This window comes from Leptidea sinapis, chromosome 18, assembly GCF_905404315.1.
Source record: "Leptidea sinapis chromosome 18, ilLepSina1.1, whole genome shotgun sequence".
NCBI lineage: Eukaryota > Metazoa > Arthropoda > Insecta > Lepidoptera > Pieridae > Leptidea > Leptidea sinapis.
The window spans coordinates 5,445,883-5,471,020 of record NC_066282.1 but is presented as its reverse complement, the minus strand read 5'-3'; the positions used below and the strand labels follow the sequence as shown (position 1 = coordinate 5,471,020).

The 25,138-nt window shown below is 37.3% G+C and overlaps 1 protein-coding gene across 3 annotated transcripts in view; it reads right to left on the bottom strand.

The window, feature by feature from the left end:
* LOC126969408 ((E3-independent) E2 ubiquitin-conjugating enzyme) overlaps positions 1-25,051 on the bottom strand; it is a 60,957-nt gene extending 35,906 nt beyond the window's left edge. For 2 of the 3 annotated variants that reach the window (XM_050814804.1, XM_050814806.1), the window contains exons 1-16: positions 24,729-25,051; positions 24,139-24,366; positions 22,692-22,934; positions 21,535-21,649; positions 19,811-19,942; positions 18,518-18,654; positions 17,241-17,410; positions 15,584-15,703; positions 13,018-13,225; positions 11,377-11,499; positions 10,261-10,361; positions 9,347-9,482; positions 8,292-8,378; positions 6,584-6,746; positions 4,653-4,825; positions 736-825 (exon numbers count right to left, since the gene is read on the bottom strand). In XM_050814804.1, coding sequence (XP_050670761.1) covers positions 736-825; positions 4,653-4,825; positions 6,584-6,746; positions 8,292-8,378; positions 9,347-9,482; positions 10,261-10,361; positions 11,377-11,499; positions 13,018-13,225; positions 15,584-15,703; positions 17,241-17,410; positions 18,518-18,654; positions 19,811-19,942; positions 21,535-21,649; positions 22,692-22,934; positions 24,139-24,366; positions 24,729-24,953 — 2,451 coding nt within the window. In that variant the 5' untranslated portion in view covers positions 24,954-25,051. The remainder of the gene's footprint in view (positions 1-735; positions 826-4,652; positions 4,826-6,583; positions 6,747-8,291; positions 8,379-9,346; positions 9,483-10,260; positions 10,362-11,376; positions 11,500-13,017; positions 13,226-15,583; positions 15,704-17,240; positions 17,411-18,517; positions 18,655-19,810; positions 19,943-21,534; positions 21,650-22,691; positions 22,935-24,138; positions 24,367-24,728) is intronic. The other variant, XM_050814805.1, reaches the window with a different exon arrangement.
* Positions 25,052-25,138: the final 87 nt, after the last annotated feature.

The window sequence follows — 25,138 nt, the reverse complement described above, 5'->3', positions numbered from 1 at the left end:
TGGGTATCATTTTCGAGAATTAAAAAATAAAATAATTATTCGGGTATACATTTTTACTATGATGTTTATTCGATAAAAATAAAAAACCTCGAAAATTATACCCATATTAATTTTATTGAAAAAGTCACATCCGCCATCTTGGATCTTAAAATAGATGTCAAATCCGTAATTTACACTGCCTAAAAAGCTCGAAAATGATACCCATATTGTTTTTAATGAAAAAAGTCACATGCGCCATCTTGGATCTCTAAATAGATGTCATATTGGAATTGTCACTTCCTAGAACCACGAAAATGATACCCAAATCTTTTAATCGCGCAAGTGGTCATTTTAGTTTTTTTTTTTGGTATTTAGTAAGTCGTGCGCACACAGCAAGGTCAAGATTTGCACTAAACGGGTCAGAGCGAGCGTGACGCCAGAACTTTTCGACGTTAACTCGCGCGCTTGTGTCCATCTAGACATGTATATAATCTAAGATTAAGTGGTTATTTTGTTTCTCCTAGTAAATGGTACAAAATTATGATTTTTTTTTTATGAAACGGGCAAGAGGCTCACGTGATGGGACAGAATGGTCAGACAGCCGCATATGGACATCCGCAACACCGAGAGATGCGTTACCGGCCTTTAAGTTAAAGCTCTAAGCTTCACGAAGGTCCCGAAGTCGTATCGGTTCGGGAAAACTACAGCCGGTAATTACGATATAAAATGACACGATATGATATAAAGTGATCTTACCAAGAAGTGATCTTCGTGAAAGAAGGTGGTGCCCATCAAACGGTCGAGGAACCGACAGTCTTTGTAGAGATTCAACAACTTTCGCATAACCTAGAAAAGATATTTATTTTTGAACATGTAAGATATAATTGTACTAAACAATTTACATATTTTTGTAATTGTTAAGCGTTTTAATATCTTACTTTCTAAGCCCTTTAATATCAGATTGTAATTATAATTATACATATGTTTTGATTATTTATATTACTATTATTGTTTACTTATTATTGTTTAATCTTGCATTAAATTCAGATGATTATTTGATATTTTTATATTCTTATCGTCGCTTCCTGTCGTTGTTCTTGCAACAAGTACACGCGATGATACCTAACGGCCTGGCCATGGGGAGTGCCGTTCGAATGGAACTGCAAATTCAAATAGTTGGCCTAGCCAGTACTTCGGAAGTAAAAGTATCACAGTTCTTTTTATTCGCGGCGAAAACAATTGAACTTGTTTAGTTTTTGTACTATTCGCCGCGTCCACCGCTCGCCTCTGTGGCTTGCGCCGTACTGATCCATGCATTTGTTTCAGTTGCCTGCCGCGCCTTTAACGGCTGTTCCCGATATACTATCTACAGATAGAGATAAATTACTACCTTCTACTGTCAGTAATTAGTTGTCAATAATCTGAAGCTGTCCCAATATACCCGATAAGTCATTCTTATCGCCTTATATTGGGACGCGTGAATTGCGATTTCCATGCAAACTTTTATCGCTGGTAAGCTATACGTCGTCCCATTGACAGACAATGGATAAGGTGAGATTTTTTTTATGGACAAACGAGCGTACGGGTCACCTGGTGGAGAAAAATTTAAACAAAATGGCAACCACGCGACGGAAAAAGGAAAGAGGGCAGACAAGTAATGATATGGGAAGATAATATTATAAAGAAAATAAGTGCTATTTCGACTAGACCAGCAAACGACAGGAAAAAATGGAAGAAACTTAAATAAAAAAACATAGAACCCAGCAATAAAAGCTTAGAAATTTTAATAAAAAAAAAGTATGCTACAGCATCGTGGTATTGGAACTTCCACTGAAAAATAAAGAGGAACGCTTGGAGACAACTCATTCCTACTCGCATTTTGAACTACTAGCACACAAAGTAGACCATCATGAGATTAAGTTGCATAGCTACCTTGTTCATACAAGTATTGAAAAGAAACATTCACTCAATAATGGCCATATTTGTTATCTACTTGCTCTTTCCGTCGTCATCACCAAAGAGGATGTAAATACGTTTTTTTTATTTTATGGAAAAAGGAGGACAAACGAGCGTACGGGTCACCTGGTGTTAAGTGATCACCGCCACCCACATTCTCTTGCAACACCAGAGGAATCACAGGAGCGTTGCCGGCCTTTATGGAAGGTGTACACGCTTTTTTTGAAGGTACCCATGTCGTATCGTCCCGGAAACACCGCACAAGAAAGCTCATTCCACAGCTTTGTAGTAGGTGAAAGACAGCCCCCTGAACAGCGCACAGTGGGGATGATATCCAAAATTGTGTATCAGGTGAAACAGTTCTTTGGAACACTCCCCGTGATAAATGCGGTAGAAGACGCACAATGAAGCGACGTCTCTACGCAACGCCAAATGATCCAGCATTTCACAGCGCACTGGTTCCCCGATAATTCAAGCTGATCTGTGTTGCTCGCGGTCAAATGGATCGAGCTGATACTGGGGTGCAACAGACGAATACTACATATGTGGTCGGACCTGCACTTTGTAGAGCGCTTAAATGTGGGCCGGCTTGAAGTATTGCCGTGCTCTATTTATGACGCCCAGCTTCTTCGAAGCCAATTTGGCTTTGCCCTCCAGATGACCGCGGGATTAGCAATCGCTCGAGACTTCGAGACCCAGTATTCCGATACTTAACTTTACGATAACGCGCAAATTTGAGTCTTCTGGGGGTTAAATAGGACAAGGTTCAATTTACCCCATTCCAAGACCTACTCGAGAAAGGAATCGATAGAAGACACAAGTTTCTCCCGGCTCAAGTCGACGATTTCCGGAGAGAGACCTGCATGGTCCGTGTATATATGCAGAAGCAGTCGGATATAGCAGACAGTCTTGGGGCACTACAGTGGTCACGGGTTTCGGGATCGAGCAATAACCATCGACAACGACTTGTCGGTCGTTGATCAACTTGTGACCATCTAGAGAGCAGGGAGGTAATAGCAATAGGCCTGTAGTTTGCCGGATCCGAACTGTCTCCTCTTTTTTGCATCGGATGGACAAGGGCAACTTCCATGAATCAGGCTTTGACTTTTAAATAAGTGTGCCGGAATAATCGGGTTTAGCACCGGCGTCAACTCAGGGGCACACGTTCTAAGCACGATTGGAGAAATGCCATCCGGCCCACTCGATTTCCTGACGTCCAACAAAAACACAGCTCGCCGAACAGTTTTCTGTCTGAACTGAACTTCGGGCATAGAGCTCTGACACCGCAGGATGGTCGGCGGTGTTTTTCCGCTGTCGTCAAGATGAGCGCAAGGAAGATCGGCTTTCTCTTTTGCCGTATGGGCCAGGGTGTCATTCATGTGCAACGGCTGGTTGAATTTACCAAGAGAAGCTTTCGACAACGACCAGAACTTACGTGTTCCAATCGGGTATATGCTTCGATTTCGCACGGGCGATTTGTCGCTTAAAGAATCTGGAGGCACGGTTGTATTTCCTCTTTAGAACTTTGCAGTTCGGATCCTTTGGAGGCCAGCGCCGCAACCCAAGTTCGATTTGCTGTTTTTTGCAGTCAGATGCTGCTTTAACTGACGCATCGAAACCAGGGCTGTGTTCAGACACCGATCGGTACTACAGAGCTTGGTATAAAAAATATCCATGCCCTGCAGTATCACATCGGCCACTGCAACGGCGCAGGCACTGGGATTGGACTTGCCCCAAAGGTTCGATGCTAAAAAAATGGAACGCATCGCAATCTGCTGACTTGTAGTGCCAAACGCGGGCGTTGTAAGAGGTGAGACTGTCTTAGTAAAAATTTAAATTTAGTATAGTATGAAACGCGCAGTCTTTGGCAAGAGTTTGAAATAGTAAGAACAATATTATAACGACGAAGTATAATCCGGTTAAGTTTGAAAGCGAACAGTTGCTTAAAACGTAGTTGATTCCAGCTATCTCCGTTTTTATGAAAATTATTGCCGTCATCTGCCAATCTACCAATGATTGCCACGTTTAATACAATCGCTTTTTTCTTAGAGTTTCGCTAGGCTGTTCATCACTAAATACTTTTCTTTCCAAAAGACACATCCATCAACGAGTATACTGCTTAATGTATATACGTGCTTGCTAAGTAGCATACTAATTCAGGCTTTATTTTGAGTCACAGCAGTTGTGTAATCTCACGGCGCCCGGAAACAATTAGTGCTTGCCACACTTACATAATAATTTAAATTCATTCATTTGCGTGATCATAAATTGCGTAATTTTATTTTTAACCATATTTCATTTCACTCTGAAGATTTACCAGTGAGAGACTTCTTTGCACAGGATGCCGGCTAGATTATGGGTACCACAACGACGCCTATTTCTGCCCCGAAGCAGTTACTTTAAAAATAAAGGTAAAGATTTGCAAACATTATTGGGTTTCGGTCTGAAGGGCGCCGTAGCTAGTGAAATTAGTGCGAAAATGAGACTTAACATCTTACATCTAAAGGTGACGAGCGCATTTGTAGTGCCGCTCAGAATTTTTGGGTGTTTCAAGAATCCTGAGCGGCAGTGCATTGTAATGGGCAGTGCGTATCAAATACTATCAGCTGAACGTCGTGCTCGTCTCGTCCCTCATTTTCATTAAAAAAAAATGCAAACGCCTATAGTAGTCGATATAGTAGCGGACAGAAACTTGTAGTCCGTATACCGTTACTTACCTCCTGGCTCTGCAGCGCTGGATGCTCGGCGAATATCTCCTCGAGTCGCTGCATGGCGACTCTGCCGCGTTCAATGTGCGCCGCCACCCGCGGCTGCAGCACGCGAGGCACCGCAGGACCAGCTCCGCTCGCTACCGGCGATGGTATCGTCGGCTCTACCACTCGGACAGAGTCTGCACACCAGACAAGTAACATACAAATTTTGCATAACGTGTGTATTAAAATTGGATGTAAACTTGTATCCTGCACTCGTTCTTGTAACGCGTAACTTCTACTTCTTTACTCCCATCCACATAATATACATAAGTCTAGCCATAAATGTTATAACAAGAATGTATATGATTTTATCTACACTCATGCTTTAAATCCTCTATTAAAGATTCTGAAACACTTAACTTATTGCCAACATTAAAACACCCAATGTTCTAATAACCATTACATCATCCAAAAGAGTGTTGTAATGTTGTACTGAATTTCATAACAACACTCCTATGGTTTTTTTTAGCCTTCATGCGCAAAGAGTTTCAACATACAGCTACATTCTTATTGCTCGATGCGTGGTATCTGTAAGAATTTCAAAAAAAGAACATTTTCGTTTAAGCGCTCTCCACACTCCCAGAACGTCGCACGCCGTAAAAAAAAGTAGGTTATTCGAATCCCCGCCATTTTTCTTCTATATTTTTATTGCTTTGTTTACAAAAAGTGAGCGATTCATTTTAAACGCTGCAAAAGAACATTATATACGAGTGAATTTTAATTATTGCACTATACAAAATGTAAATTACTACTAAAATAAATAATTGTTTCATTAATACTTAGTTTATTTGTTTATAATCAGTAATGAATGATATTAGGTAAGTAAGCTTACTGTTCCAGAATCTTTTAGAGGATTCATATTCTGGGTGTAGATAAAGTCTTGTATGCAACTGTTGATAATTAGGTATTAAAACACTCATGTGATACTATTATCAGTTGCATAAATAACTATTTTTCTATTGCATAAAATATTAGTTATTTATAACTGTTGTGTAATAAGGGGTATTAAAACACGAATGTGGGTTTATCATTATAATAGTATCACATGAGTGTCTTATTACCTAATTATAAACAGTTGCATACAAGACTTATATCTACACCCATAATATGAATCCCCTATAATAGATTCTGAAACAGTTAGCTTATTGCCACCATTAAAACATCCAATGTAGCCGTTGTGTAGATAAACAGATGTTAGTTTTTATTTCATAGAATAATTATTTAAAACATGAAGCTCATTCAGAATGATATCCACTGGCTTCAATACAATTATTATTTAAATGTTATAGATAACACAATTATCAGTAGAAACATGTAATTTCTCGATGGCAAATATTTTAATGCCAATCTTATGGATTCTTTTACGGACTCCAAATTATCATGGCGTTTAGAGCATGCCATCATCTCTAAAACTGACCATAAATCCTAATTCAGCCGATCAAGGTCTGCATGACGGCCAGTAATCAGCTCTGATGAAGTCAGAAACTTTCATTTCTAAACAGGATCCTGTGTAGATCAATCTGTATGACCTCGGTGTTGAATGGTGTTGCGAGAACCATTTTTGGTTATAGAAGGAAATGTTGTTATTCCTGAGAATAATATCACCTACAATGCCAATAACATTTTTTTTTAATATTCTACTAACTCCTACCTACTACGAACTCCTTGATAACTATCAACCCACCAAACAATCACTGAAGTCGGATAGACGCTTCTATAGAGGACGTGTAGGATATTGGCCTTCTTCTGCAGCATTTAATGTTGTTATAAGGAAGCGTGGACGGTTCTTAATCATTTTAAATATTTTTCGGGTTAACATCAGATCTCAATGGCCGTTTTTATCGCATAAAAACCGAAAAGATATCATAGATTATAAGAAGGTGTCATTTACTCACAGTGTGCTACGTTTGGACGCAGCTGATCCCCTAGATCTTCGGGCAGGTCATCAGGGGTGTGAGGTTCTTTATCGTGAGCTGAGCTCTGTGTCTCCCACGAGTCCTCGGAAGCCGTCCCATCCGATGCCCACATATCACCGTCTTCCGAATCGTATTCGCCCACCTGGTGGTACATTATACTATCATGAGCGTGGAGAAAAGTGCCTCAAAACAACTTTTAACAATTGTATTAAAAAATAATTCCATACAGTAACAAAAGACTCAAAATACAAACAAATTTAATTATTCCAATATTGTAACGTTTTGTATACTGTAATGAAGACTCATGTTCAGAAGTAAGATAAAAAATTCAGAATGGAAATAAACATGTCGACACTGAGGATTGTGCCAATACAGGCTCTTAAACTCAATGACAATGGGCAGAAAGCATTTTACGCATCACTTTTATTTTTTATTTATTTATCAAAAAAAGGGACGAGACGAGCAGGACGTTCAGCTGATGGTAATTTATACGTCCTGCCCATTACAATGCAGTGCCACTCTCAGGATAATTGAAAAAACCACAAAAAATCTGAGCAGCACTACAACTGCGCTCGTCACCTTGAGATATAAGATGTTAAGTCTCATTTGCCCAGTAATTTCACTAGCTACGGCGCCCTTCAGACCGATACACAGTAATGCTTACACATTACTGCTTCACGGCAGAAATAGGCGCCGTCGTGGTAGCCTGTTAATTTTATTTATATCAACATTTACTGGATGAAAAGAGATTCACTGCACGATTTATAGAGTGAATATGGCTGGTGTATAATTTTGAGAACCTTCAATAGTAGAAATAGATTTTACTGTGTTGTGTGCATATTTATTGCTTTTGTGTAAAGGTGTGTTCATCGATTGTCTTTTAAAATTTTTAATATCAAATCACCCCACAAAAATAAAGGTATTATAATTTTGAAATTTATTTTTATTTTTATATTAGTATGATTCAGCATTAAACAATACACACAACTTCAAATTTTCAACTATTTACGATCAACACCTATTTTTGTGTCACGATTTTAATATTATTCTATTCCATCCACAGTTACGCAATAGAGTTGCAAGATGGCAATCGAATATAATGGTTATTGTAGTACGATATATTTGGTAGGTCTGAGAATCAGTCGTCCTCTATGAAAAGGGGTGCACTTAGGGGTGATATATATAGATATATATATATAGGTTTTGTGGTAACAGTATTTATTTACTTAAGGTACTAAATTAATCTATGACACTTGTTATATAACTATAATTAATGGTTCTATTTGTGAGTACGCGGATTTCTACTATTAATTGGTTAAAATGGTTACTCGGACCAGTCCTGTAATGGTTATAGACAAATGGTTAATGGTAACTAGGACCGGACCGATCAATTGTTACTCGCGTACTGCCTTACTAAATGCAACACATGGTTATAAGTAATTAATATTATCTACGAAGCAATATTTGTAATATAATGCTGTTCGATGGATTTACTTCTAAGATTCTATTTTTTATACCCCAAAATTATCGATTTTTTTTATTACTTTATATGGCAATACAACGTTTGCTGGGTCAGCTAGTATATCATAATTATGTTGTGTCTTTGACCACAATAACTGTAATTTTTTGATCTAAGTGATACTAACAACATTCAACTGGATTTTATGTTCAACATAATATAATATACCTTGTAGAGATCCTGTGGCCAGCACATACTGGTGTGTCCATCCACCCACCACACCTTGACGCGGCCCGTCGGGAAGTTATCAATTACCTGGTGAACCAGCATGATATGATTTATAGGTCGGTAAATGTTTATTATGTTGTACAATTAAACAATAGTATCGCGAATGGTTGGTAAGAGTGCTCGGACGGAAACCGATAAATTATGGTTAGAAATTTAATTTGTATAATTAATCCCAGAAGTGAGAGATTGCTTTAAAATAGCAAATTGCTTAGATTTGAAAGAGCGACATCTCAAGTCAATTTCCTAATATGCAATAAATAGGGTTGAGCAGGTTATCAACTGTATCTAAAGTAAATCCTGTAGATGGAGCCAGTTTAAGTTTGACTCACTTCTGCTGCTCAAAATGGCTCATTTTAATGGACAAAAAAAAAGCAAATAGTTACAGACAGTTTTTCGGTATGTGCAAAAAAAACACAGTATGGTAAAAAGTGTTTAATAAGATTTTTTGGATAGTATTTGGTATAAAAATTGAACAACTCACATAAAATCACCTGTCCAGCGATTAAGGTAAATTGCAGGCACTGCCTTTTAATATGAGAAAATATTTTATTTAATTTGACAACTTTTGCTGCTCAAAATGACTAACTTTTTTGGACGACTCGCGAATGGTCAAAAAAAGCAAATCGGTTTCAGACAGTTTTATGTGTGTGCTCTGGATAGGAATTCCCCATACTGTCCCAGTAGAAAAAAATACACTATAGTAAAATGTCGTTAGTAGGATTTTTTGGTTCTGCATAGAAAACTATTTCACGAATTACCATACCCCTGGATAGAAAAAGAGAAAGGTGCGGTTACATATTCAATAACAGGAATATTCAAAGAAAGCGCTGCTGATTGGAGATCATCTGTGGATGATCAAAACATTTCTTGTAAAATATTTGTGGATATCCCACGGATGTTGGCCAAAAGTTTAAAGTATTCGTGGATATCCCATGGATGCCCATGTTGGCCAAAAGTCGAAAAAACAATTAACAACAGGAATAAACGGTAGTCACCTGTCCAGCAGTACAATTGGCATCCTCTCCGGTGAAGTTGGCGACCCTGATGACGACAGTGCCGGGCCGGTACTGGAAGTCGGGGTGGTCCTTCAGGTCATACACACTCATCTCGCTTTCATGTAACATTTGCGGTCTGAAACAAGATAATTTCTTTTTCACGTCTCCAGCACGAAAAGGGCGCTATTGCTACGTGAAAACTCGTGAAGTAAAGTGATATAATTTAAAACCCCATGTGACCATACATAATTTTTTACTCCATGAGGAATTACTCCGCGTTAAAAAAATAAACAAAGCGATCTGGTGCGTTCCGAAACTCATTTGAGCCTAGCGTATTATCACATTGTCACAAAAATCTATATGTTACTAATCGAAATTCAGATTTACAAATTTTTCAACTTGTGATTTTTTTATGAGGGTTTGATATTTATAATAAACATTGTTAAATATTATCTTAATTGTTTCTCTTACTAAATAACACTTTCTCGCTAGTCGAGGTGAAAAGTTATATGTTTCACACGAGAGCAATTTTTTTTTTGTCTCGTGCCTTTAAATCACTCAATACCTCAGTATGTACGCTCGTGATTTAATTCTAGACTACTTCGCCAATTCGTGATTTAAAGTCAACAAAAAATAACTTTGTTCACTTGTTGAACTAATAACTATTGTTCAATTTCGTCATTACTTCCCAGATTTTGATCTTTATTAGCGACAATATCGAACGGTGTAATAATACAATGTGTTTCTTTTTCAAAATCAACAGGTTCGATACCGGAATATTGATTGTGATGTAGTTCAAGATTGCTTTGAGTACTTTCCGCTTTTCCGCATAATTTTTGATATGGCCATCCATGTTTACTTCAAAAATTCATCCTGTGCACTGTATAGATGATGATGGTGATAATGAAACTCACATTGGTTCCTCAGCGTTGGTGTAGGTGCGGTACCAATTCACAATTGCAGTGCGCCCGTGATGATCCACTCGCTGTACTACGCCGTATTCTCGGTGCTTCAGCTGAAAGTAGTTTTTTTTTAAAGGAAAGCAAGCAAACGTGCGTAGATAGTTTGCTCCGAAAGAGATCGAGCGCACTTGTACTGGTTTCGGAGCCGGTGCATAATAATCTATACATATAAAAATGAAATGCTGTTCGTTAGTCTCGCTAAAACTCGAGAACGGCTGGACCGATTTGGCTAATATTGGTCTTTAATTATTTGTGGAAGTCCAGAGAATTCCAATTCTTATGAACGACAAATCTTAAGTTTTGTCATAAGAAATAAAGATTTTATAAGTACGTCATGTGTGTACGCGGACGAAGTCGCGGGTATCAGCTAGTAATAATAATGAGCTTATATGTTTTGCTAGCACTATTCCTAGCATGCAAATATTTAACAACAATATATCAGAATTTCATTTCCATATATTCCTTAACGCTATAAAAATTATAAGCATTTAGCCAACTATATAGCTTATTCTTAAATAATCTAGAATTTAAATTTTTAATGCTACTCGGCAACTTATTATAAACACGAACACAATTATATACACAACTTTTATTATATTTAGTAATTTTTGGAACATCATGTAGAATGCAATTACAGGTATAATATGAAAAAGTTCCATCTTCTGAAGGGCGCAAAGCGATGTTTTTGTTTCGTAATGTACCACCGCCTTAGTTGGTTTTGTGATGTGTTATACAAGGGTGCGTTTTCAAGTTCGCTAAATAGTGGGGACGGAGAGGGTTACGTATCTCCTGAGACTTCAATGTGTTCAGTGATTCAAAGACCGAGTTTACAGCAATCCACGTCTCAGTCTTTGAGCCTTCATCAGAAACACCACACGCTGATAAAGTTTCTTACCAAGAAAGGAAAAAACATCCCAACCTTTGTCTTATAAAGCCATAGTTTTAAACCATAACCATGAAATCCTCGCTAAATTAGAAAAATTTATATTGACAGCTGCTCGTCTTAAGAAATAACAACATGCAGCAATGGTTCGAAAAAATAACAATACCAATTAATTGCAATGCTACCTGATTATCTTCAACATTGGCGGCGCCGTTGATGACGAAGTCTCCGGGGAAACACTCCTGTCCATCCAGGTGATGAATGGGGTACAGCTGGGTGGACGGTATACCCATCTCTATGCTGCCGTCCTGTTACCAATTAAATAAAGTATACAGTTTATATCACAAGTGCGGTTCATTTTGGCCCTGGTGATTTCACCGAAACGAGCTTTACTATACCGAAAATAGGAAGCAATATTATATTTAGTGCTCTGTGTCTGCACCTCAGCATTGTACCTAGTCTGGCCAATAGATCTGTTTGTTTCAAATAATTTTTTTTATGAAATAGGAGGACAAACGAGCGTACGGGTCACCTGGTGTTAAGTGATCACCGCCGCCCACATTCTCTTGCAACACCAGAGGAATCACAAGAGCGTTGCCGGCCTTTAAGGAAGGTGTACGCGCTTTTTTTGAAGGTACCCATGTTGTATCGTCCCGGAAACAACGCACAAGGAAGCTCATTCTACAGCTTTGTAGTACGAGGAAGAAAGCTCCTTGAAAACCGCACTGTGGAGGACACATCCAGATGGTGGGGATGATATCCTAACATGTGGCGTGTCGTGCGAAGCGAAAATTATGGCTAGTTTGCTAGTTTTGTTTGTTTACTTGCAAATAATGTCGTAATATAGCTTCCATTAACAGTTATCACAACTGATGACGTATTCTTAGGTCACTTACGTGACCCAGATATCACTGGAAGAGAATACCAGGTGGAGTATATTATTATACCATGATATAGCGATAGTATAGATATAGAAATAGCGAGACCTGAGACAGAAAACAAAAGTAACAGACATACTTAATAAAATAGATCAGCAGAAGTGGAGATGGACTGCCAACATGTTGACTACACTAATTGGTATCCAAGATGTTGCTTACGGGAGACTTATGAAGCGGCAAAGTGTAGCCACGCAGGCGAATGTTGTCGCGACAAGATCCTTTGATGCGCGCCAGTTTACCTATATACAAGGTGTCCCAAAGTTATGGGACATGAAGGGAAATCACCTTAAATATCGAAGATAGGCTATTTTACTGAAAGAATACTTTATGCTATTTTTAAAAGTTAGTACTTCCGCATTCAAAGATTTTCTAAAAATGACTTGCCTCGTCTGGGAATCGAACCGACTGAAATGTAAAAAAAAAACACCCCTACTTTTATGATGCCAATCGAAAGAATGGCCAAAAACTAATAACTCTTCTTAAGTAACTATTTTAAAAGTCCCATAACTTTGGGACACCCTGTATATAGATGGCGTAGCTTTTCTGGCCCGCTAGTTCTTGACTACTAGGCATCGCTCATAATGGAGAAAATTGAGCACCACACGCTGGATAAAGTTCCTTACCAAGAAAGGAAAAAAAACGTCCCATTCCATACGGAAGAGATGTCCTTCGTCTACGGAGACTTTGGCATATAGATAGTATAATCTATTCAATCAAGGACGAGAATTTAAAACTATCGAGGTAAGCACACGTGAAATCCTCACTAAATTCGAAAAATTTATATTGACAGATGCTCGTTTTAAGATATAACAACATGCAGCAATGGTTTGTTAGCCCAGCCTTTGGGCTTGGAGCGTTTTTCGGGAACTACGTCCAAGTGTCAGTCACCTGCCACACGACGTTGGCCACGCTAGTGGTATGCAGTGTCTCGACCACGACTCGGTCCCGGCGACGCGGTGGCGGCGCGGGAGGAGCGCGACGTGGAGCACGCTTCAGTCGCTTGCCACGAAGCAGCCGCACGGCCAGCTGAGGAGACCGCTTCCCGCGCACCGACCCAGATGCGCCAGAAGAGCATCGCGACGACCAAGTAGCACCGCTGCACAACACGCATTCATATACAATGCATAGTTTCTCAACCTAATTTTGCTCACCGCCCACTTTGAGAAAATGTGTTTTTCTAGAGTATTTTCGTGTATTTTTTAATCTACCCACGGCCATCTGCGCCATCTCAATGCCCCCAAATTTTCTCTGGTTCTTCTACTGCCTCCCCGAAAGTCTCAAACGCCCACAAGGGGGCGTTATCGCCCACGTTGAGAACCTATGGATTATACATAGACGACCTGTATAGCCGAGTGGTTAGCGATCCTACCTACTAAGCTAAAGGTCCCGGGTTCGAATCCCGGTAGGTGCAAGCATTTATATAATGAATAATGAGGTTATATATGCTTAACTTTGGGCAAGATAATTTGTGTAAAAAGTGTTAATATTATTATTATATATTATTATATACATCACTGACCTGTACTAAGGGAATGCAATCTCGTTCTCGCGAGACCTCAGCCCTTTTTAGCGAGATTGATCTCGGACGAAAAAAAGACGAGATCTCGCGAGTTTAACGAGATTGCACTTAAGCATAAAAACGTCTTATTCGAAGCGCGGACTGACACGGACCGAGTTGCGATCTGTCGGTTTTTTTTTTTATTTATATTGAATTGATAATATCAGTTTAATAGTCAACTCAACTTATAGATAATAAGTTTCATTTTTTTGCCTTCTCGTTGTTTTCTTTGTTATAAAATAATTGTTTTATTACTAAAAAATTTTTGTTTTATATAAGAGAACCAGTCTTCAGTGGTTGTTTCTTTCATTTGTTATTAGATAGATACGTGTAGGTATGTCAAAGTTTACTACTTAGAAGTTTATTAGAAAATATAGACAGATAGGTCGAACAATGTTTGATGCATAAAAGTCTATCGAAAAAATTCGTGAAAATAAATTCTTACCTTATAATACTTATAATATTTATTTTTTTTTCCTAATTTTTCAAATATTGTGAGTATGTGCAATAAAAAAAAACTCACCAAAATGCTAATCTCGAAATTGGTGAGATCTCGCAGTATTGTTATTCATAAACTCGCGGGATCTCGATTGAGCCCCAATCTCGCGAGATTTGCATTCCCTATGTACTTAGGATGCCGCAGTCGCTCGTCGTACCGCTTCGCTGCGGCGTATATTTGAGCGAAGCGAGGTAAACTAACGGCCGTTCCCAATATTCAGTCTATCTCTCACTTGAGATAAAAATCGTAACTATCGTTGACTTTTCTGTACCAATAAACTTATCGACGGAAACACCATATTCGTACACGCTGTCCGTCAAAGGGACGACGTATAGCTTACCAGCGATAGAAGTTTGTATGAAAATTGCAATTCACGCGAATAACTTATCGGGTATATTGGGACAGCTTCAGATTATTGACACCTAAGGACTGATAGTAGAAGGTAGTTATATATCTCTATCTGTAGATAGTATTTTGGGAACGGCCGTAAGTCTGTGTACAAAAACAGATCAAAGGATAGCATTGTTACAATTAAAACTTATTGTGATTTGATCAATTGGCTCAATTTTTAAATAAATCATGTTTGTTTTTAATTACAATAATTGAATCTAGTCGAAATTCAAAATTCTTTCTCAACAATAACGTTATCGGGTTGTATATAATACATAAGTTTATACAGATAACACAAAACTTTAATTCAAATCAACACTTTATTTCGTGGCACTAAGGTTCAAAGTTTATTGTATACGCCCATTGAATTTGATTATGGTGCAAAAAAACGAATGCCAACACGAGGCAAGATCATTTTGTTTTATCAATTGAAATGGAATTATTTAGCAAAATGATTAAAACCGCCAAGTTAGTAACACAACCTGAAAAACGACACTCCATCCTTTTTAAGTATGGATATGCGGATAGTTTTGCACTGAACATTTTGTCGTTGCGTGGCGTTATATTTAAGTCGCGGTCGAAACACAGCTGCCTAATAGTCGCGTAGAGTTTTGCATGAGACAATTTTTCAGCGTGATTGTGAGGCGTGAGGCGTGAGCGTGGTTGTCATGTCAGAGAGCACGTTCGTAAGCAGGCAACGATATTACGTTAGCCGGCCTGCTAATTGCTGCTAACAACTGTCTAAATTGAAGGCGCCTTTACGCAAGCCGTATGTTGAGATGCAAGTAGAACAGCACAGAATAGCACATTCTTGCACTGTAGGCAGCCACAGGCCGCAAACTTACGCTGGCCCAAGTTAAATGACACAGATACTGTAAGGGGCACCTTCAATTTAGGTGACCTATACATTGGTTGATTTTATTCTTCCATGAAAACACTCGTCTTAGCTTAGTACCTTAGTGCAAAGAACAAGCGTGTCCGAGTTAACGGAGAAAATAAACTCAAACCTGTCAGTATCGCTGCCGTCGGTGCTCGTGTTCTCCCAATTGTCAGAGTCATCATCACTCTGGTGCACGGATATCCTGTCGCCATTCAACAAGCTGCCGTCTTCTTTCATTGGCTCTGGGCTATTTAGAAGAAATTGTTTTATTACACTTTCAACTCAATCTATATATTTAACCCGTCACTAGCTAAGCTCGCCCCAAAGCGCGTGGCGCACATGCCCGTCTTAAGCCGCCGCGCGTTACCGACGCCAATTTCAACGGGCTCGTGTTACAATAATATTTATTGCTTTTGAAGTGTTTCGGCTTGTTTATAAAAACGAGCGTCAGTGCTTTTGTTATTAAACAAACTAGCGCTTTGTTAGATTACAAAAACAATAGATACTGCGTAATTTAAACAAATTTCGTTTAGTAGGGCTATACGGCTGACCGCATTTTGACGGCTTGTCGTATTTACACAGATAAAGTTTCAAAATTAAATATTCTTACTTTTATAGTCTGTTAAATTACCTTTCTTGTGTATGTATATTTAACGAAAAAATATCTGCTACTGTTGTGTGCCAAGCAGACGTACGACGTCTGGTTTGGCACTCAACGGTAGTTTGGTAGCAGACGTCAGACGTCTGATTGGCCCCTCGCGGGTTAAAAGTGAATTGCTGTTCGTTAGTCTCGCTAAAACTCGAGAATGCCTGGACCATGAATTATTTGTGGAAGTCCACAGAAGGTTTAAAAGGTAATTAAATATGAAAATGCTCGGAATTAAATAAAAACAACAATTTTGATTCTCCTTTTATGTGTCCCCCGTAGTTTATTAATTATTTTAATTTAAAAAATATTTTAAAGCTAACTATACTTGGTAGATTAACCACAGTTGTTAACATAGGTTAGTTAACAGAGTTTTTCATTTGTGCGCATCATGGAAAAACTATTGGATATATTTTAATTATTAATTTTAAATTAACCTTTTTAGTTTTTTCCTTAGACACTAGGCCCTTATCTAGAAAAAAAAATATGGCGATATCTTCATTTAATATAAAGATACTAAAGTTTTAAGAATTAATAAAAATTTTAATAAGTACTATGTGCTTAGTCATGTGTGTACGCGGACGAAGTCGCGGGTATGACCATAATAGTAAAAATATACAACAAAATTGCGGTGCATTTTAACCATTGCTGCCGGGTTTGAAATAATTTGAAAATACGGCCTAGTCTGCTGTGATGATCAAAGTACTAGAAGTATTTATTGGGTTAAGTACAATTTAATAAGATTATTATGTCGGAGGAAATAATTGAATTATTTTTTCTTCAAGAGTGCGAAACTGCCGCCGCGAAATCTCTACAAGGAATCAGAGGTGATGTTTCAGAAGCTTTATGATACTATTTACTGATGTTTCTCACAAATTATCCTTCTAGAAGAGTTAATTGACCAAATTTTTAACTGGCCCCCACCGACTCTACTACTCAAAACATGTCACATTCAATAAGGCGCCCCCTAGCAAGTCCACTGGAAATTCGTATTTTTATTAATATTCGTGTATTTATGCAAGTATTGTTATATTTTCCCCCTTTTTTAAAAAAAAATTGTAAAAATTGATTATGAAGGTTCGATAACAATAAAAAGTTTTGCTGAATATACTTACAGGAAGTAAATTAATGAACTCACCTTATGCCAGAGTCATTCTTTTCCTCTGTGGTGTTCTCATCATGGCTGGCGATGGGCAGGGCGACATCACTGCTGGGTTCTATCCTAATGCTTGGACAATTTATGTCCACTTTCAACTCTTCATCTAGAGATTCGAGATTCTCCTCCACTATATCTACATCCATTTCAATCTGGAAAATAATCAGTCATAATTTAGTCTTGTTTAAGCATCTATCTAAATGTAAGGCTAATAATTGAGCTCCATGACAGTATTTAGTATTGAGTCTGTGTTCATTTATAAAATAAAAAAATAACTATAAAAATTAAATTTGTAACCAAAATTTATGAACGATGCGGGACTCGACTTCGCGACTTCTCGGGTTCCGGCCGAGTGCTCTTTTCAACCGTTCGAGCATGCATGGATCGTAAATATTGGCATATCTTGTTCATATTCCGGGGGTAATACGTAACAACGGCTGACCAATCACAGCGCGCCAACTCATATAAGATTGCGGTTTGCGGCTCATTCAATTCAGTCTCGTGCCAGAGTTTAGCGAGTCAACATCCCCTGAGGAGCCTCGTCTAAAGGCGAAACACGTGTAGAATTTTTTGAAGACAAATATTGGCGGAATTAACACTCAAGAAAACTCAAAACATTTGTATATACATATTTAAATAACTTTTTTGGTATCTTTATACTCTGGCTCGGGCAGTTACAGTACTTGTAAAACATATGTAAATGTAAATCTTGGCTTAAAAGGGTGGCAATGAGTTTCTTGCTACTTCTTCTCATTAGCTCAACCCTTTACGAAGTAGCGGTAAATTCAATAAGAAACAATTTTTTTTTTTTGACATTCATAAGTGTCATTTCCGTGACCTACATGAATAAAGTATTTCTGAATTTTGAATTTTATGAATTTTTATGAGGAGTTTGTTGTAATTTAAAACAAATACGAAAATAAGAGACAACCATACACAGACACACTAATTTTTTCGGAAATATTGACTAAATAAAAAAGTAAATGAATATGTACAAAATAAATGCAAGTTTACTATAACATAAATGGCTTTCCTATTGATACCCACCCAACCACACTCAGTCTATTAAAACAATAAAATTTATTGTGACGAAATTTTATTAAAAAATAAAGAAGACTGCCAAAAGAAAGAAGAAAGAAAGAAGACTGAAAGGCCAATCAATATAAACTACATATCAAAGTTATTTTCTTTTAACCACTCTAGGTTCTAAGTTAGAAATAATGTGTAGAACCCAGCTTTTCATTTCACTTTATACTTACATTCGACAATTTGAGTTTGCGATTTGAAGATGCCCTCTTTTTAGGTCTTGACGGCATGTGTTCAACCGCACTCGTATCACTTTTCGAAGACTTCTTTTTGGGACGGCTTTGTTTACGGAGATTCCTAAAGTATTTACCTGTTGATATATTAATAATAAATACCAGATAATTTTACATTTATGTCTTGATAATAGTTATTCATGAAATATTTCTACGGCCACGGAATATATAAAAAAAAACATTGCGTGCGTACAAAGTACACATGTCAGAAATGAAACCTGCATGGTGCATGAACCTCTAAACTGCATATGAATTCCTGGTACGTGTTGCTAGGATGACACATGATTTCAACCGCTATGAAAGACATTCCTACCACCACTAATATATATAATATTGTGTTCTACTGGTGTCTATGTAGTAATACGTCGTGCGCTTGGAGTCAGGATATATTAATGTATACTCGCGCCATACTTAAGACAATCTCTTCTTTAACTCTGATCGCCTGGTACCAGAACATTGTATTTAGCTTCCTATCTCATTATCTCCCATGTTTAATTATGAATAGATGTGACTGCTCTTTTTACTGTCGCTTTATCTTTTCATCGACTTTCAAATCACATTTCACTTCAATAGTATGCATATTTCTGTCCCATTCTTTGCCGGCTTCATCCTACACATTTTTGTATTTGTCTTTCTTACCTGTCGTTTTTTCCGTTGCATCCGGTTTCAAATCACAACGATTCTAAAGAAGTTTCACTTCAATATATTTATTTAAGTGCGCACTAAAGTGTGTGTGTTTTTTATGACATTAAGAGACGAGCGGGACGTCCAGCTGATAGTAATTTATACGCCCCGCCCATTGCTAAATCAAAGCCGCACAGGATTCTTGAAACACTCAAAAATTCTGAGCGGTGATACTATATTTGCGCTCGTCACCTTGAGCGATAAGATGTTAATAGTCTCATTTGCCCAGTAATTTCTCTAGGTGCCGCGCCAATATATATATAGTAAGGTTCATATGACCATGAAATATATAGAAATATATTTATTTCAGTGCGGATTAAAGTTAATATTGGCGAATGGCGGGCGCTTCTTTTTTTAAATAAAATAAAATTTGTTCATCGCCAATGCCATGAAACTATTTAAAAAGTTTTCATTGCAGCACAGTTGACTCGTCCGAAATAATCATTACCAAATGATGTGTAGTAAAAAGTATGGTTTTAAATAGATTTGAGGGTTTATATCGAGTAAATAACGAATAAAAGTAGATGTAATATAATTCTATTTACTAACTCTGTTCTTTTCTCCATTGTTTTTTGCTTATAAAGGTGTCTTCTGGTCCAATTGTTAAAAAGTTCCTATCACCCACTTGCAGTGTGCAAGGTTCAAATACATTGAGCAGTTTCAGTCTTTTCAAATCTTCCCCTGTGAAAATATAAGCTATTATTAACCAGTATAATTCTGCAAATATTTTATTATACATCACATAAGCCAGTAATAAACTCCTTGCTAGGTGTAATTCACACTATTATTGATCACCAGTAATACACTAGTATTCACTTTATCGCTCCGTTACTTAAGGCGACACTAAATGCCAGCGACCTTGAGCGATATGAGTTCATGGCTGCCCGCCCGCCATCTATGTAACAAAGCCAATATTTTCAAAATTATTGGGTGGAAAACAGTTTATATGCTTATAATCATCGTTATTCACCACTAATCTGAATAAATGAAACTACACAAAAAAGTACAAGCTATAAGAATAACTTTTCTGTGAGAAGTACCAAAAAAATGCGTCACGCCATGCCAAAAAACTTGTTTAACTTCAAAGAAAAATGATAGTTCAAAAAGGCTCAGCAGTGTTAACTAACCTAATAATAACCAACAGCAAGCATTGGCAACCTACAAATAAGACTTAAGGATATGTGTAACAGGATTAAGTAGTGTTCATAGCTCGAAATGCTATACTTTCACCACAAAACTTGTCTAAAAACACCATGTTTGCGTGTTTTCTGCTTACTCTTCGCCTTAATGAGCCAACCTCAGGGTCGTGCATTGGTTTTCTAGCAAAATAGGCACTATAGATCTAACTTAGTTTGAGGTCAAACTATTGAAGTTGTTTGTGCTTCATATATAGTTTCCGGCCCATTTATTCAACCAAGTAGGTACCCAACAATATAATCGTTAGAAATTTATATATTGCACACATAACGCGAAGAGGTTGACGTAACCTCGCGAGGCAATGGTATTTACAAGGCACTTAGCGTAAGGTTAAGCTAACTGATTGGGTATTCCATAGAAGTCTGATAATAAACTAACGAAACTAAGTGAACTTTAATACTAGTCGTATATAGATTCTTATTAAGGTAGGCATTGCCCAATTGCCTATATGGAATCCACGCCCCTGGCCAACCTGTAAGGATTATTCTCGAATGATATCGAACAGTGTAGGTAATAGGTAGTAAAAAGAACAAACAACTTTTTCTGTAACCATGTTTATAAAACAGTTAGAAATGTCAAGGTCGAGTTTTCTTTACGCGAAAAAATTACCTTCGTAGCAATTATATTCTATTGATTAGGATGACACAACCAGATATTGTGGCCTGTTGGCTTATTAAGCTGACCCCGTCAATATGCACTGGAGTACATATGGTGGGAATGATGTACATACATTACAATTATAATATATATTTATGAAAATAAGGGACGAGACGAGCAGGACGTTCAGCTGATGGTAATTGATATACCTTTACGATTGCAATGCAGTGCCGCTCAGGATTTTTTAAAAACCCAAAAATCCTCAGCGGCACTACAATTGTGCTCATGACCTTGAGACATAAGATGTTAAGTCCCATTTGCCCAGTAATTTCACTAGCTACGGAGCCCTTCAGACCGAAATACAGTAATATAAACACATTACTGCTTCACGGCATAAATAGGCACCGTTGCGGTCTCCCACTGCCTCCCACTGGTAAAATATGTTATAGTTTGAATATAGCAATAAATATTAAGATTACCTTCAACAAGGAACTTGGGAGGCTGCGGCTGTGCAGTATCGGCTGTGTTAGTGCACAGAGCCCGGCATTGCCAATGAACACTAAGACTTTCTGTAGTGACCGACTCCACTGTGAACTGTAAATAGTACGCTATGCTTAAAAATTCATTTATCCTTAATATTACAACTTTGTGTGAGTTTGTAAGTTACGCTTTCACGCCAACTTCTTATTAAACCTTGATCTACCCAATACTAAGTAAAGATCTCTTCCATTTTAGACCATTTTGTGCGGTCCTGAGTTTTCCGCATCCAGTCCTTCCCAGTCGCTCGCACCAAATCGTCCGTCCATCTAACTGGCTGTGTCCCAACATTCCTAACCCTGACCAAACAACTTTTTGTCCCATCTTCCATCGGACTTACGACAAATATAGCCCGCCCACTTCCCGTTCTCTTGCGGATTTGAGTGTTCCGCACGTGATCGCGTAGAGAAATTCCCAACATAGCTCTATGGAAGATTTGTAACTACTCCACCGATAAACAGGAAATGCACACACGTTGAAAGAGGTTGAGGTTCATTATCCCTGACAAAGCCTATATCGTTATCTAAGGTACATATTACGCGTAATACGAATTTATAATACGAAGGTAGTTTTAAATTAATTCATATTTTGTGCTAATCTGTGATACGCAGCTCTCGAAATTGTGAATTTTTTGACACATTGATAAGTGGACCTATGGACAAACTATTTCACTTGTGGCTGGATGAACCCAGAAGAACATTACTTCATGGAAGCATGCGCAACAATATAACAATCGCGGAAACTGACATGAAAATACTAAAAATATTCCGATCCAACATGAATACTGAATAGGCGTGATCAAAAAACTGATTGATTGTTTCTGTACTTGAAATTTCATTACTTTTGTCAGGTTGTATCAATCATTCGACATCTTGTGATTTTGCGAAAAATCATTGCTAATGAAATTTTAATTCAAGGTGGTTTCTTTTAACTACATCATATAAGCATGAATTAAAAGAAGCTGATAATATCTCGAGTGCTATTTTGAACCATCTATGGAAAATACAAAAAATAAAATAATAATAATAAAAACAGCAGTATTTTAATACACATATTTTTTCGTTAACAATTTAATGTCACACAATATAAATATAAATACCTTGTGATCATTCATCTTGTGTTTCTTAGCAGCTTTCATTTCCTTAGTCATGTGGAGCCAATTCGCATTATCAAGGGCTGCAAGTGGTCCGAACACAACTTGTCCAGGGTAGAATTCAGATGAAGAATATGGAGTGGCACGGCGGCGACGATTTGAATAATCTTCTAGTGCGCAAGAATCCAGGTCTGGAAACTCTAGCCGTGACCCGTCCGATGATACTAAACGGAGTTTGCTATGTACCGACTGTGAAAATTAGTGGGCTTGATTACATTTATCCATATTGATTGATTAAAAAGAGCTCTACTTTTTCTGAAAATATGATAGATTCAGTAATTTAAAAGAAATATTTAGTGACGATTGAAAAGCCGTTAGTTTAAGCATCATTGAATGAAGTTTATTTGACTTTGACTACTCGAGAAAAGTATAGATGTGGATAAATTTTTCATTATATATTTAAATTCAAATATTTTTATTCAAAATATGATTTAAAATCACTGATTGAACATCAAAAATTACCCAGTCGAACCTGAAAGAAAGGGCGCAAGAAACTCAGCGGGTTATTTTTTATGAATAAAATTGTGTTACAATATAATATATTGCAAAAAAAAAATAATTATTAATATGTCTGAGGGTGGTCCCATTAATTTGTAGTATCACTAAGAATGGTATTTATGTTATACCTTTACCACACAAAAGTTACCACACAAAACAGCAAATGAAATTACTGAGGAAATGAGACTTAACATCTTATGTCTCAAGGTGACAAGCTCAATAATTGTAGTGCCACTCAGATTTTTTGGGATTTTCAAGAACCCTAAGTGGCACTGCCTTGTAATGGGTAGGGTGTATCAATTACCATCAGCTCAGATAAAAAACATCAAATAATCAGGTCACATCAAACTACCAAGGAATGAGCAACATAGTTTAATTTCAGCATACCCACAATACCAACAATAAACCTCTTTACTTTTAAAATTCAATGGAAATAAGTATATTAATTGTTAGATCCATGCTGAAAGTCAAATTAAAAAAATACTCTAATTTTCCATTTACTTTAAAATTGAATGAAAATAAGTATACTGATTGTTAGTTGAACATTGGAAGTTATTTACACATTACCGCTGCCCACATTCTCTTGCAGGAAGAGGAATCACAGGAGCATTGCTTTTTGAAGGTACCCATTTCATATCACATCAATTGCATATGTAACAAGTTAAGTCAATTTCTCGCAAATATAAATCATCCTGTTCTTTTCAAAATAAAATTTATTTTATAAAACAGCTTCACACAAACTTATTACATAGTATATGATATTTCTGAAAGTTTAGTGATGTGATAACATCAATATCTTCATTATTAATATACATAATTAAAATAGCTATAGTACATAAGCTTACACGATCAATTAATACAATTCATTATATCAGATAAAAATAAAAGTACCCACCTTTGATGTGCCTACCCAAGATTCTAGACAAACAGCCAGATCAGGTGTGAACTCCTCTAACGGCTGCAGTCTCTCACTTGCAACATTTTGAATGACATGTTTTGTTCCCACTATTTGCAATGCAGCTGTCATCTCAATATCTCGACAGTAGCCCCTTTGAGTATCTTTACCAGCAATAAGTCTTCGCACAACATCACCTGGCATCAAAGAACGATCCGCTAATCCTACCTGCAAGTACATGTATACAAATTAAATGCCTCCATTTATTGAAGAATTTAATTTATCTTCAAGTATATATTGGAATAAGTCAGAGAGATACATATATATTTAAATAATTTAATCAAATGAATCTGAGAAGAATTTTTACATTATACCTGCATTTTTTTTAAAGTTTTATTAATTAATCATAATATAATAGAGTTATCTTGTAATAAATGTGATAAGTTTAATAAAAAAATTATGTTTCTGCGTATTTTATGAACGAAATAAAGGAAAATATTCTAGATTTTTTTTCCAACATTGGGTATTTTTCTACACCTACCTTGCCGTCGGATGTGCTGTAATAACGAATATCAGCTTTTTCAACTTACCGATTTCTCGGAAACTACACGTTCAGTGCCTGAAGGATGCCACACAACTCGAATTTCACCTTTTTGAATCGGAGTTTCTATGTCACTCTCTGGATCGCTAGAACTTGCTTCGAAGTTCTCGAGCACCAAGCCGAAAACAACCTGTCCGCGATTGTTGATTTTATACACCTCATCTTCATAGAAATATTGGAAATCGGTTGGTGATCCTGGATTTTGCCCCGCCATATTGACGGGAATTATTAAGGACACAATTAATTTTGTTTTTTACGTAAATAAATTCTTTCTGACAGCTGATATATTTCTGTAGCGCATGCGTCAAATCAAATGCAAAATTACAGTGTTGCCTGCACGGTGCACCTGCAGGCTGCAAGTTGCAAATAGAATAGTAATCATACTTGGACTAAGTATGT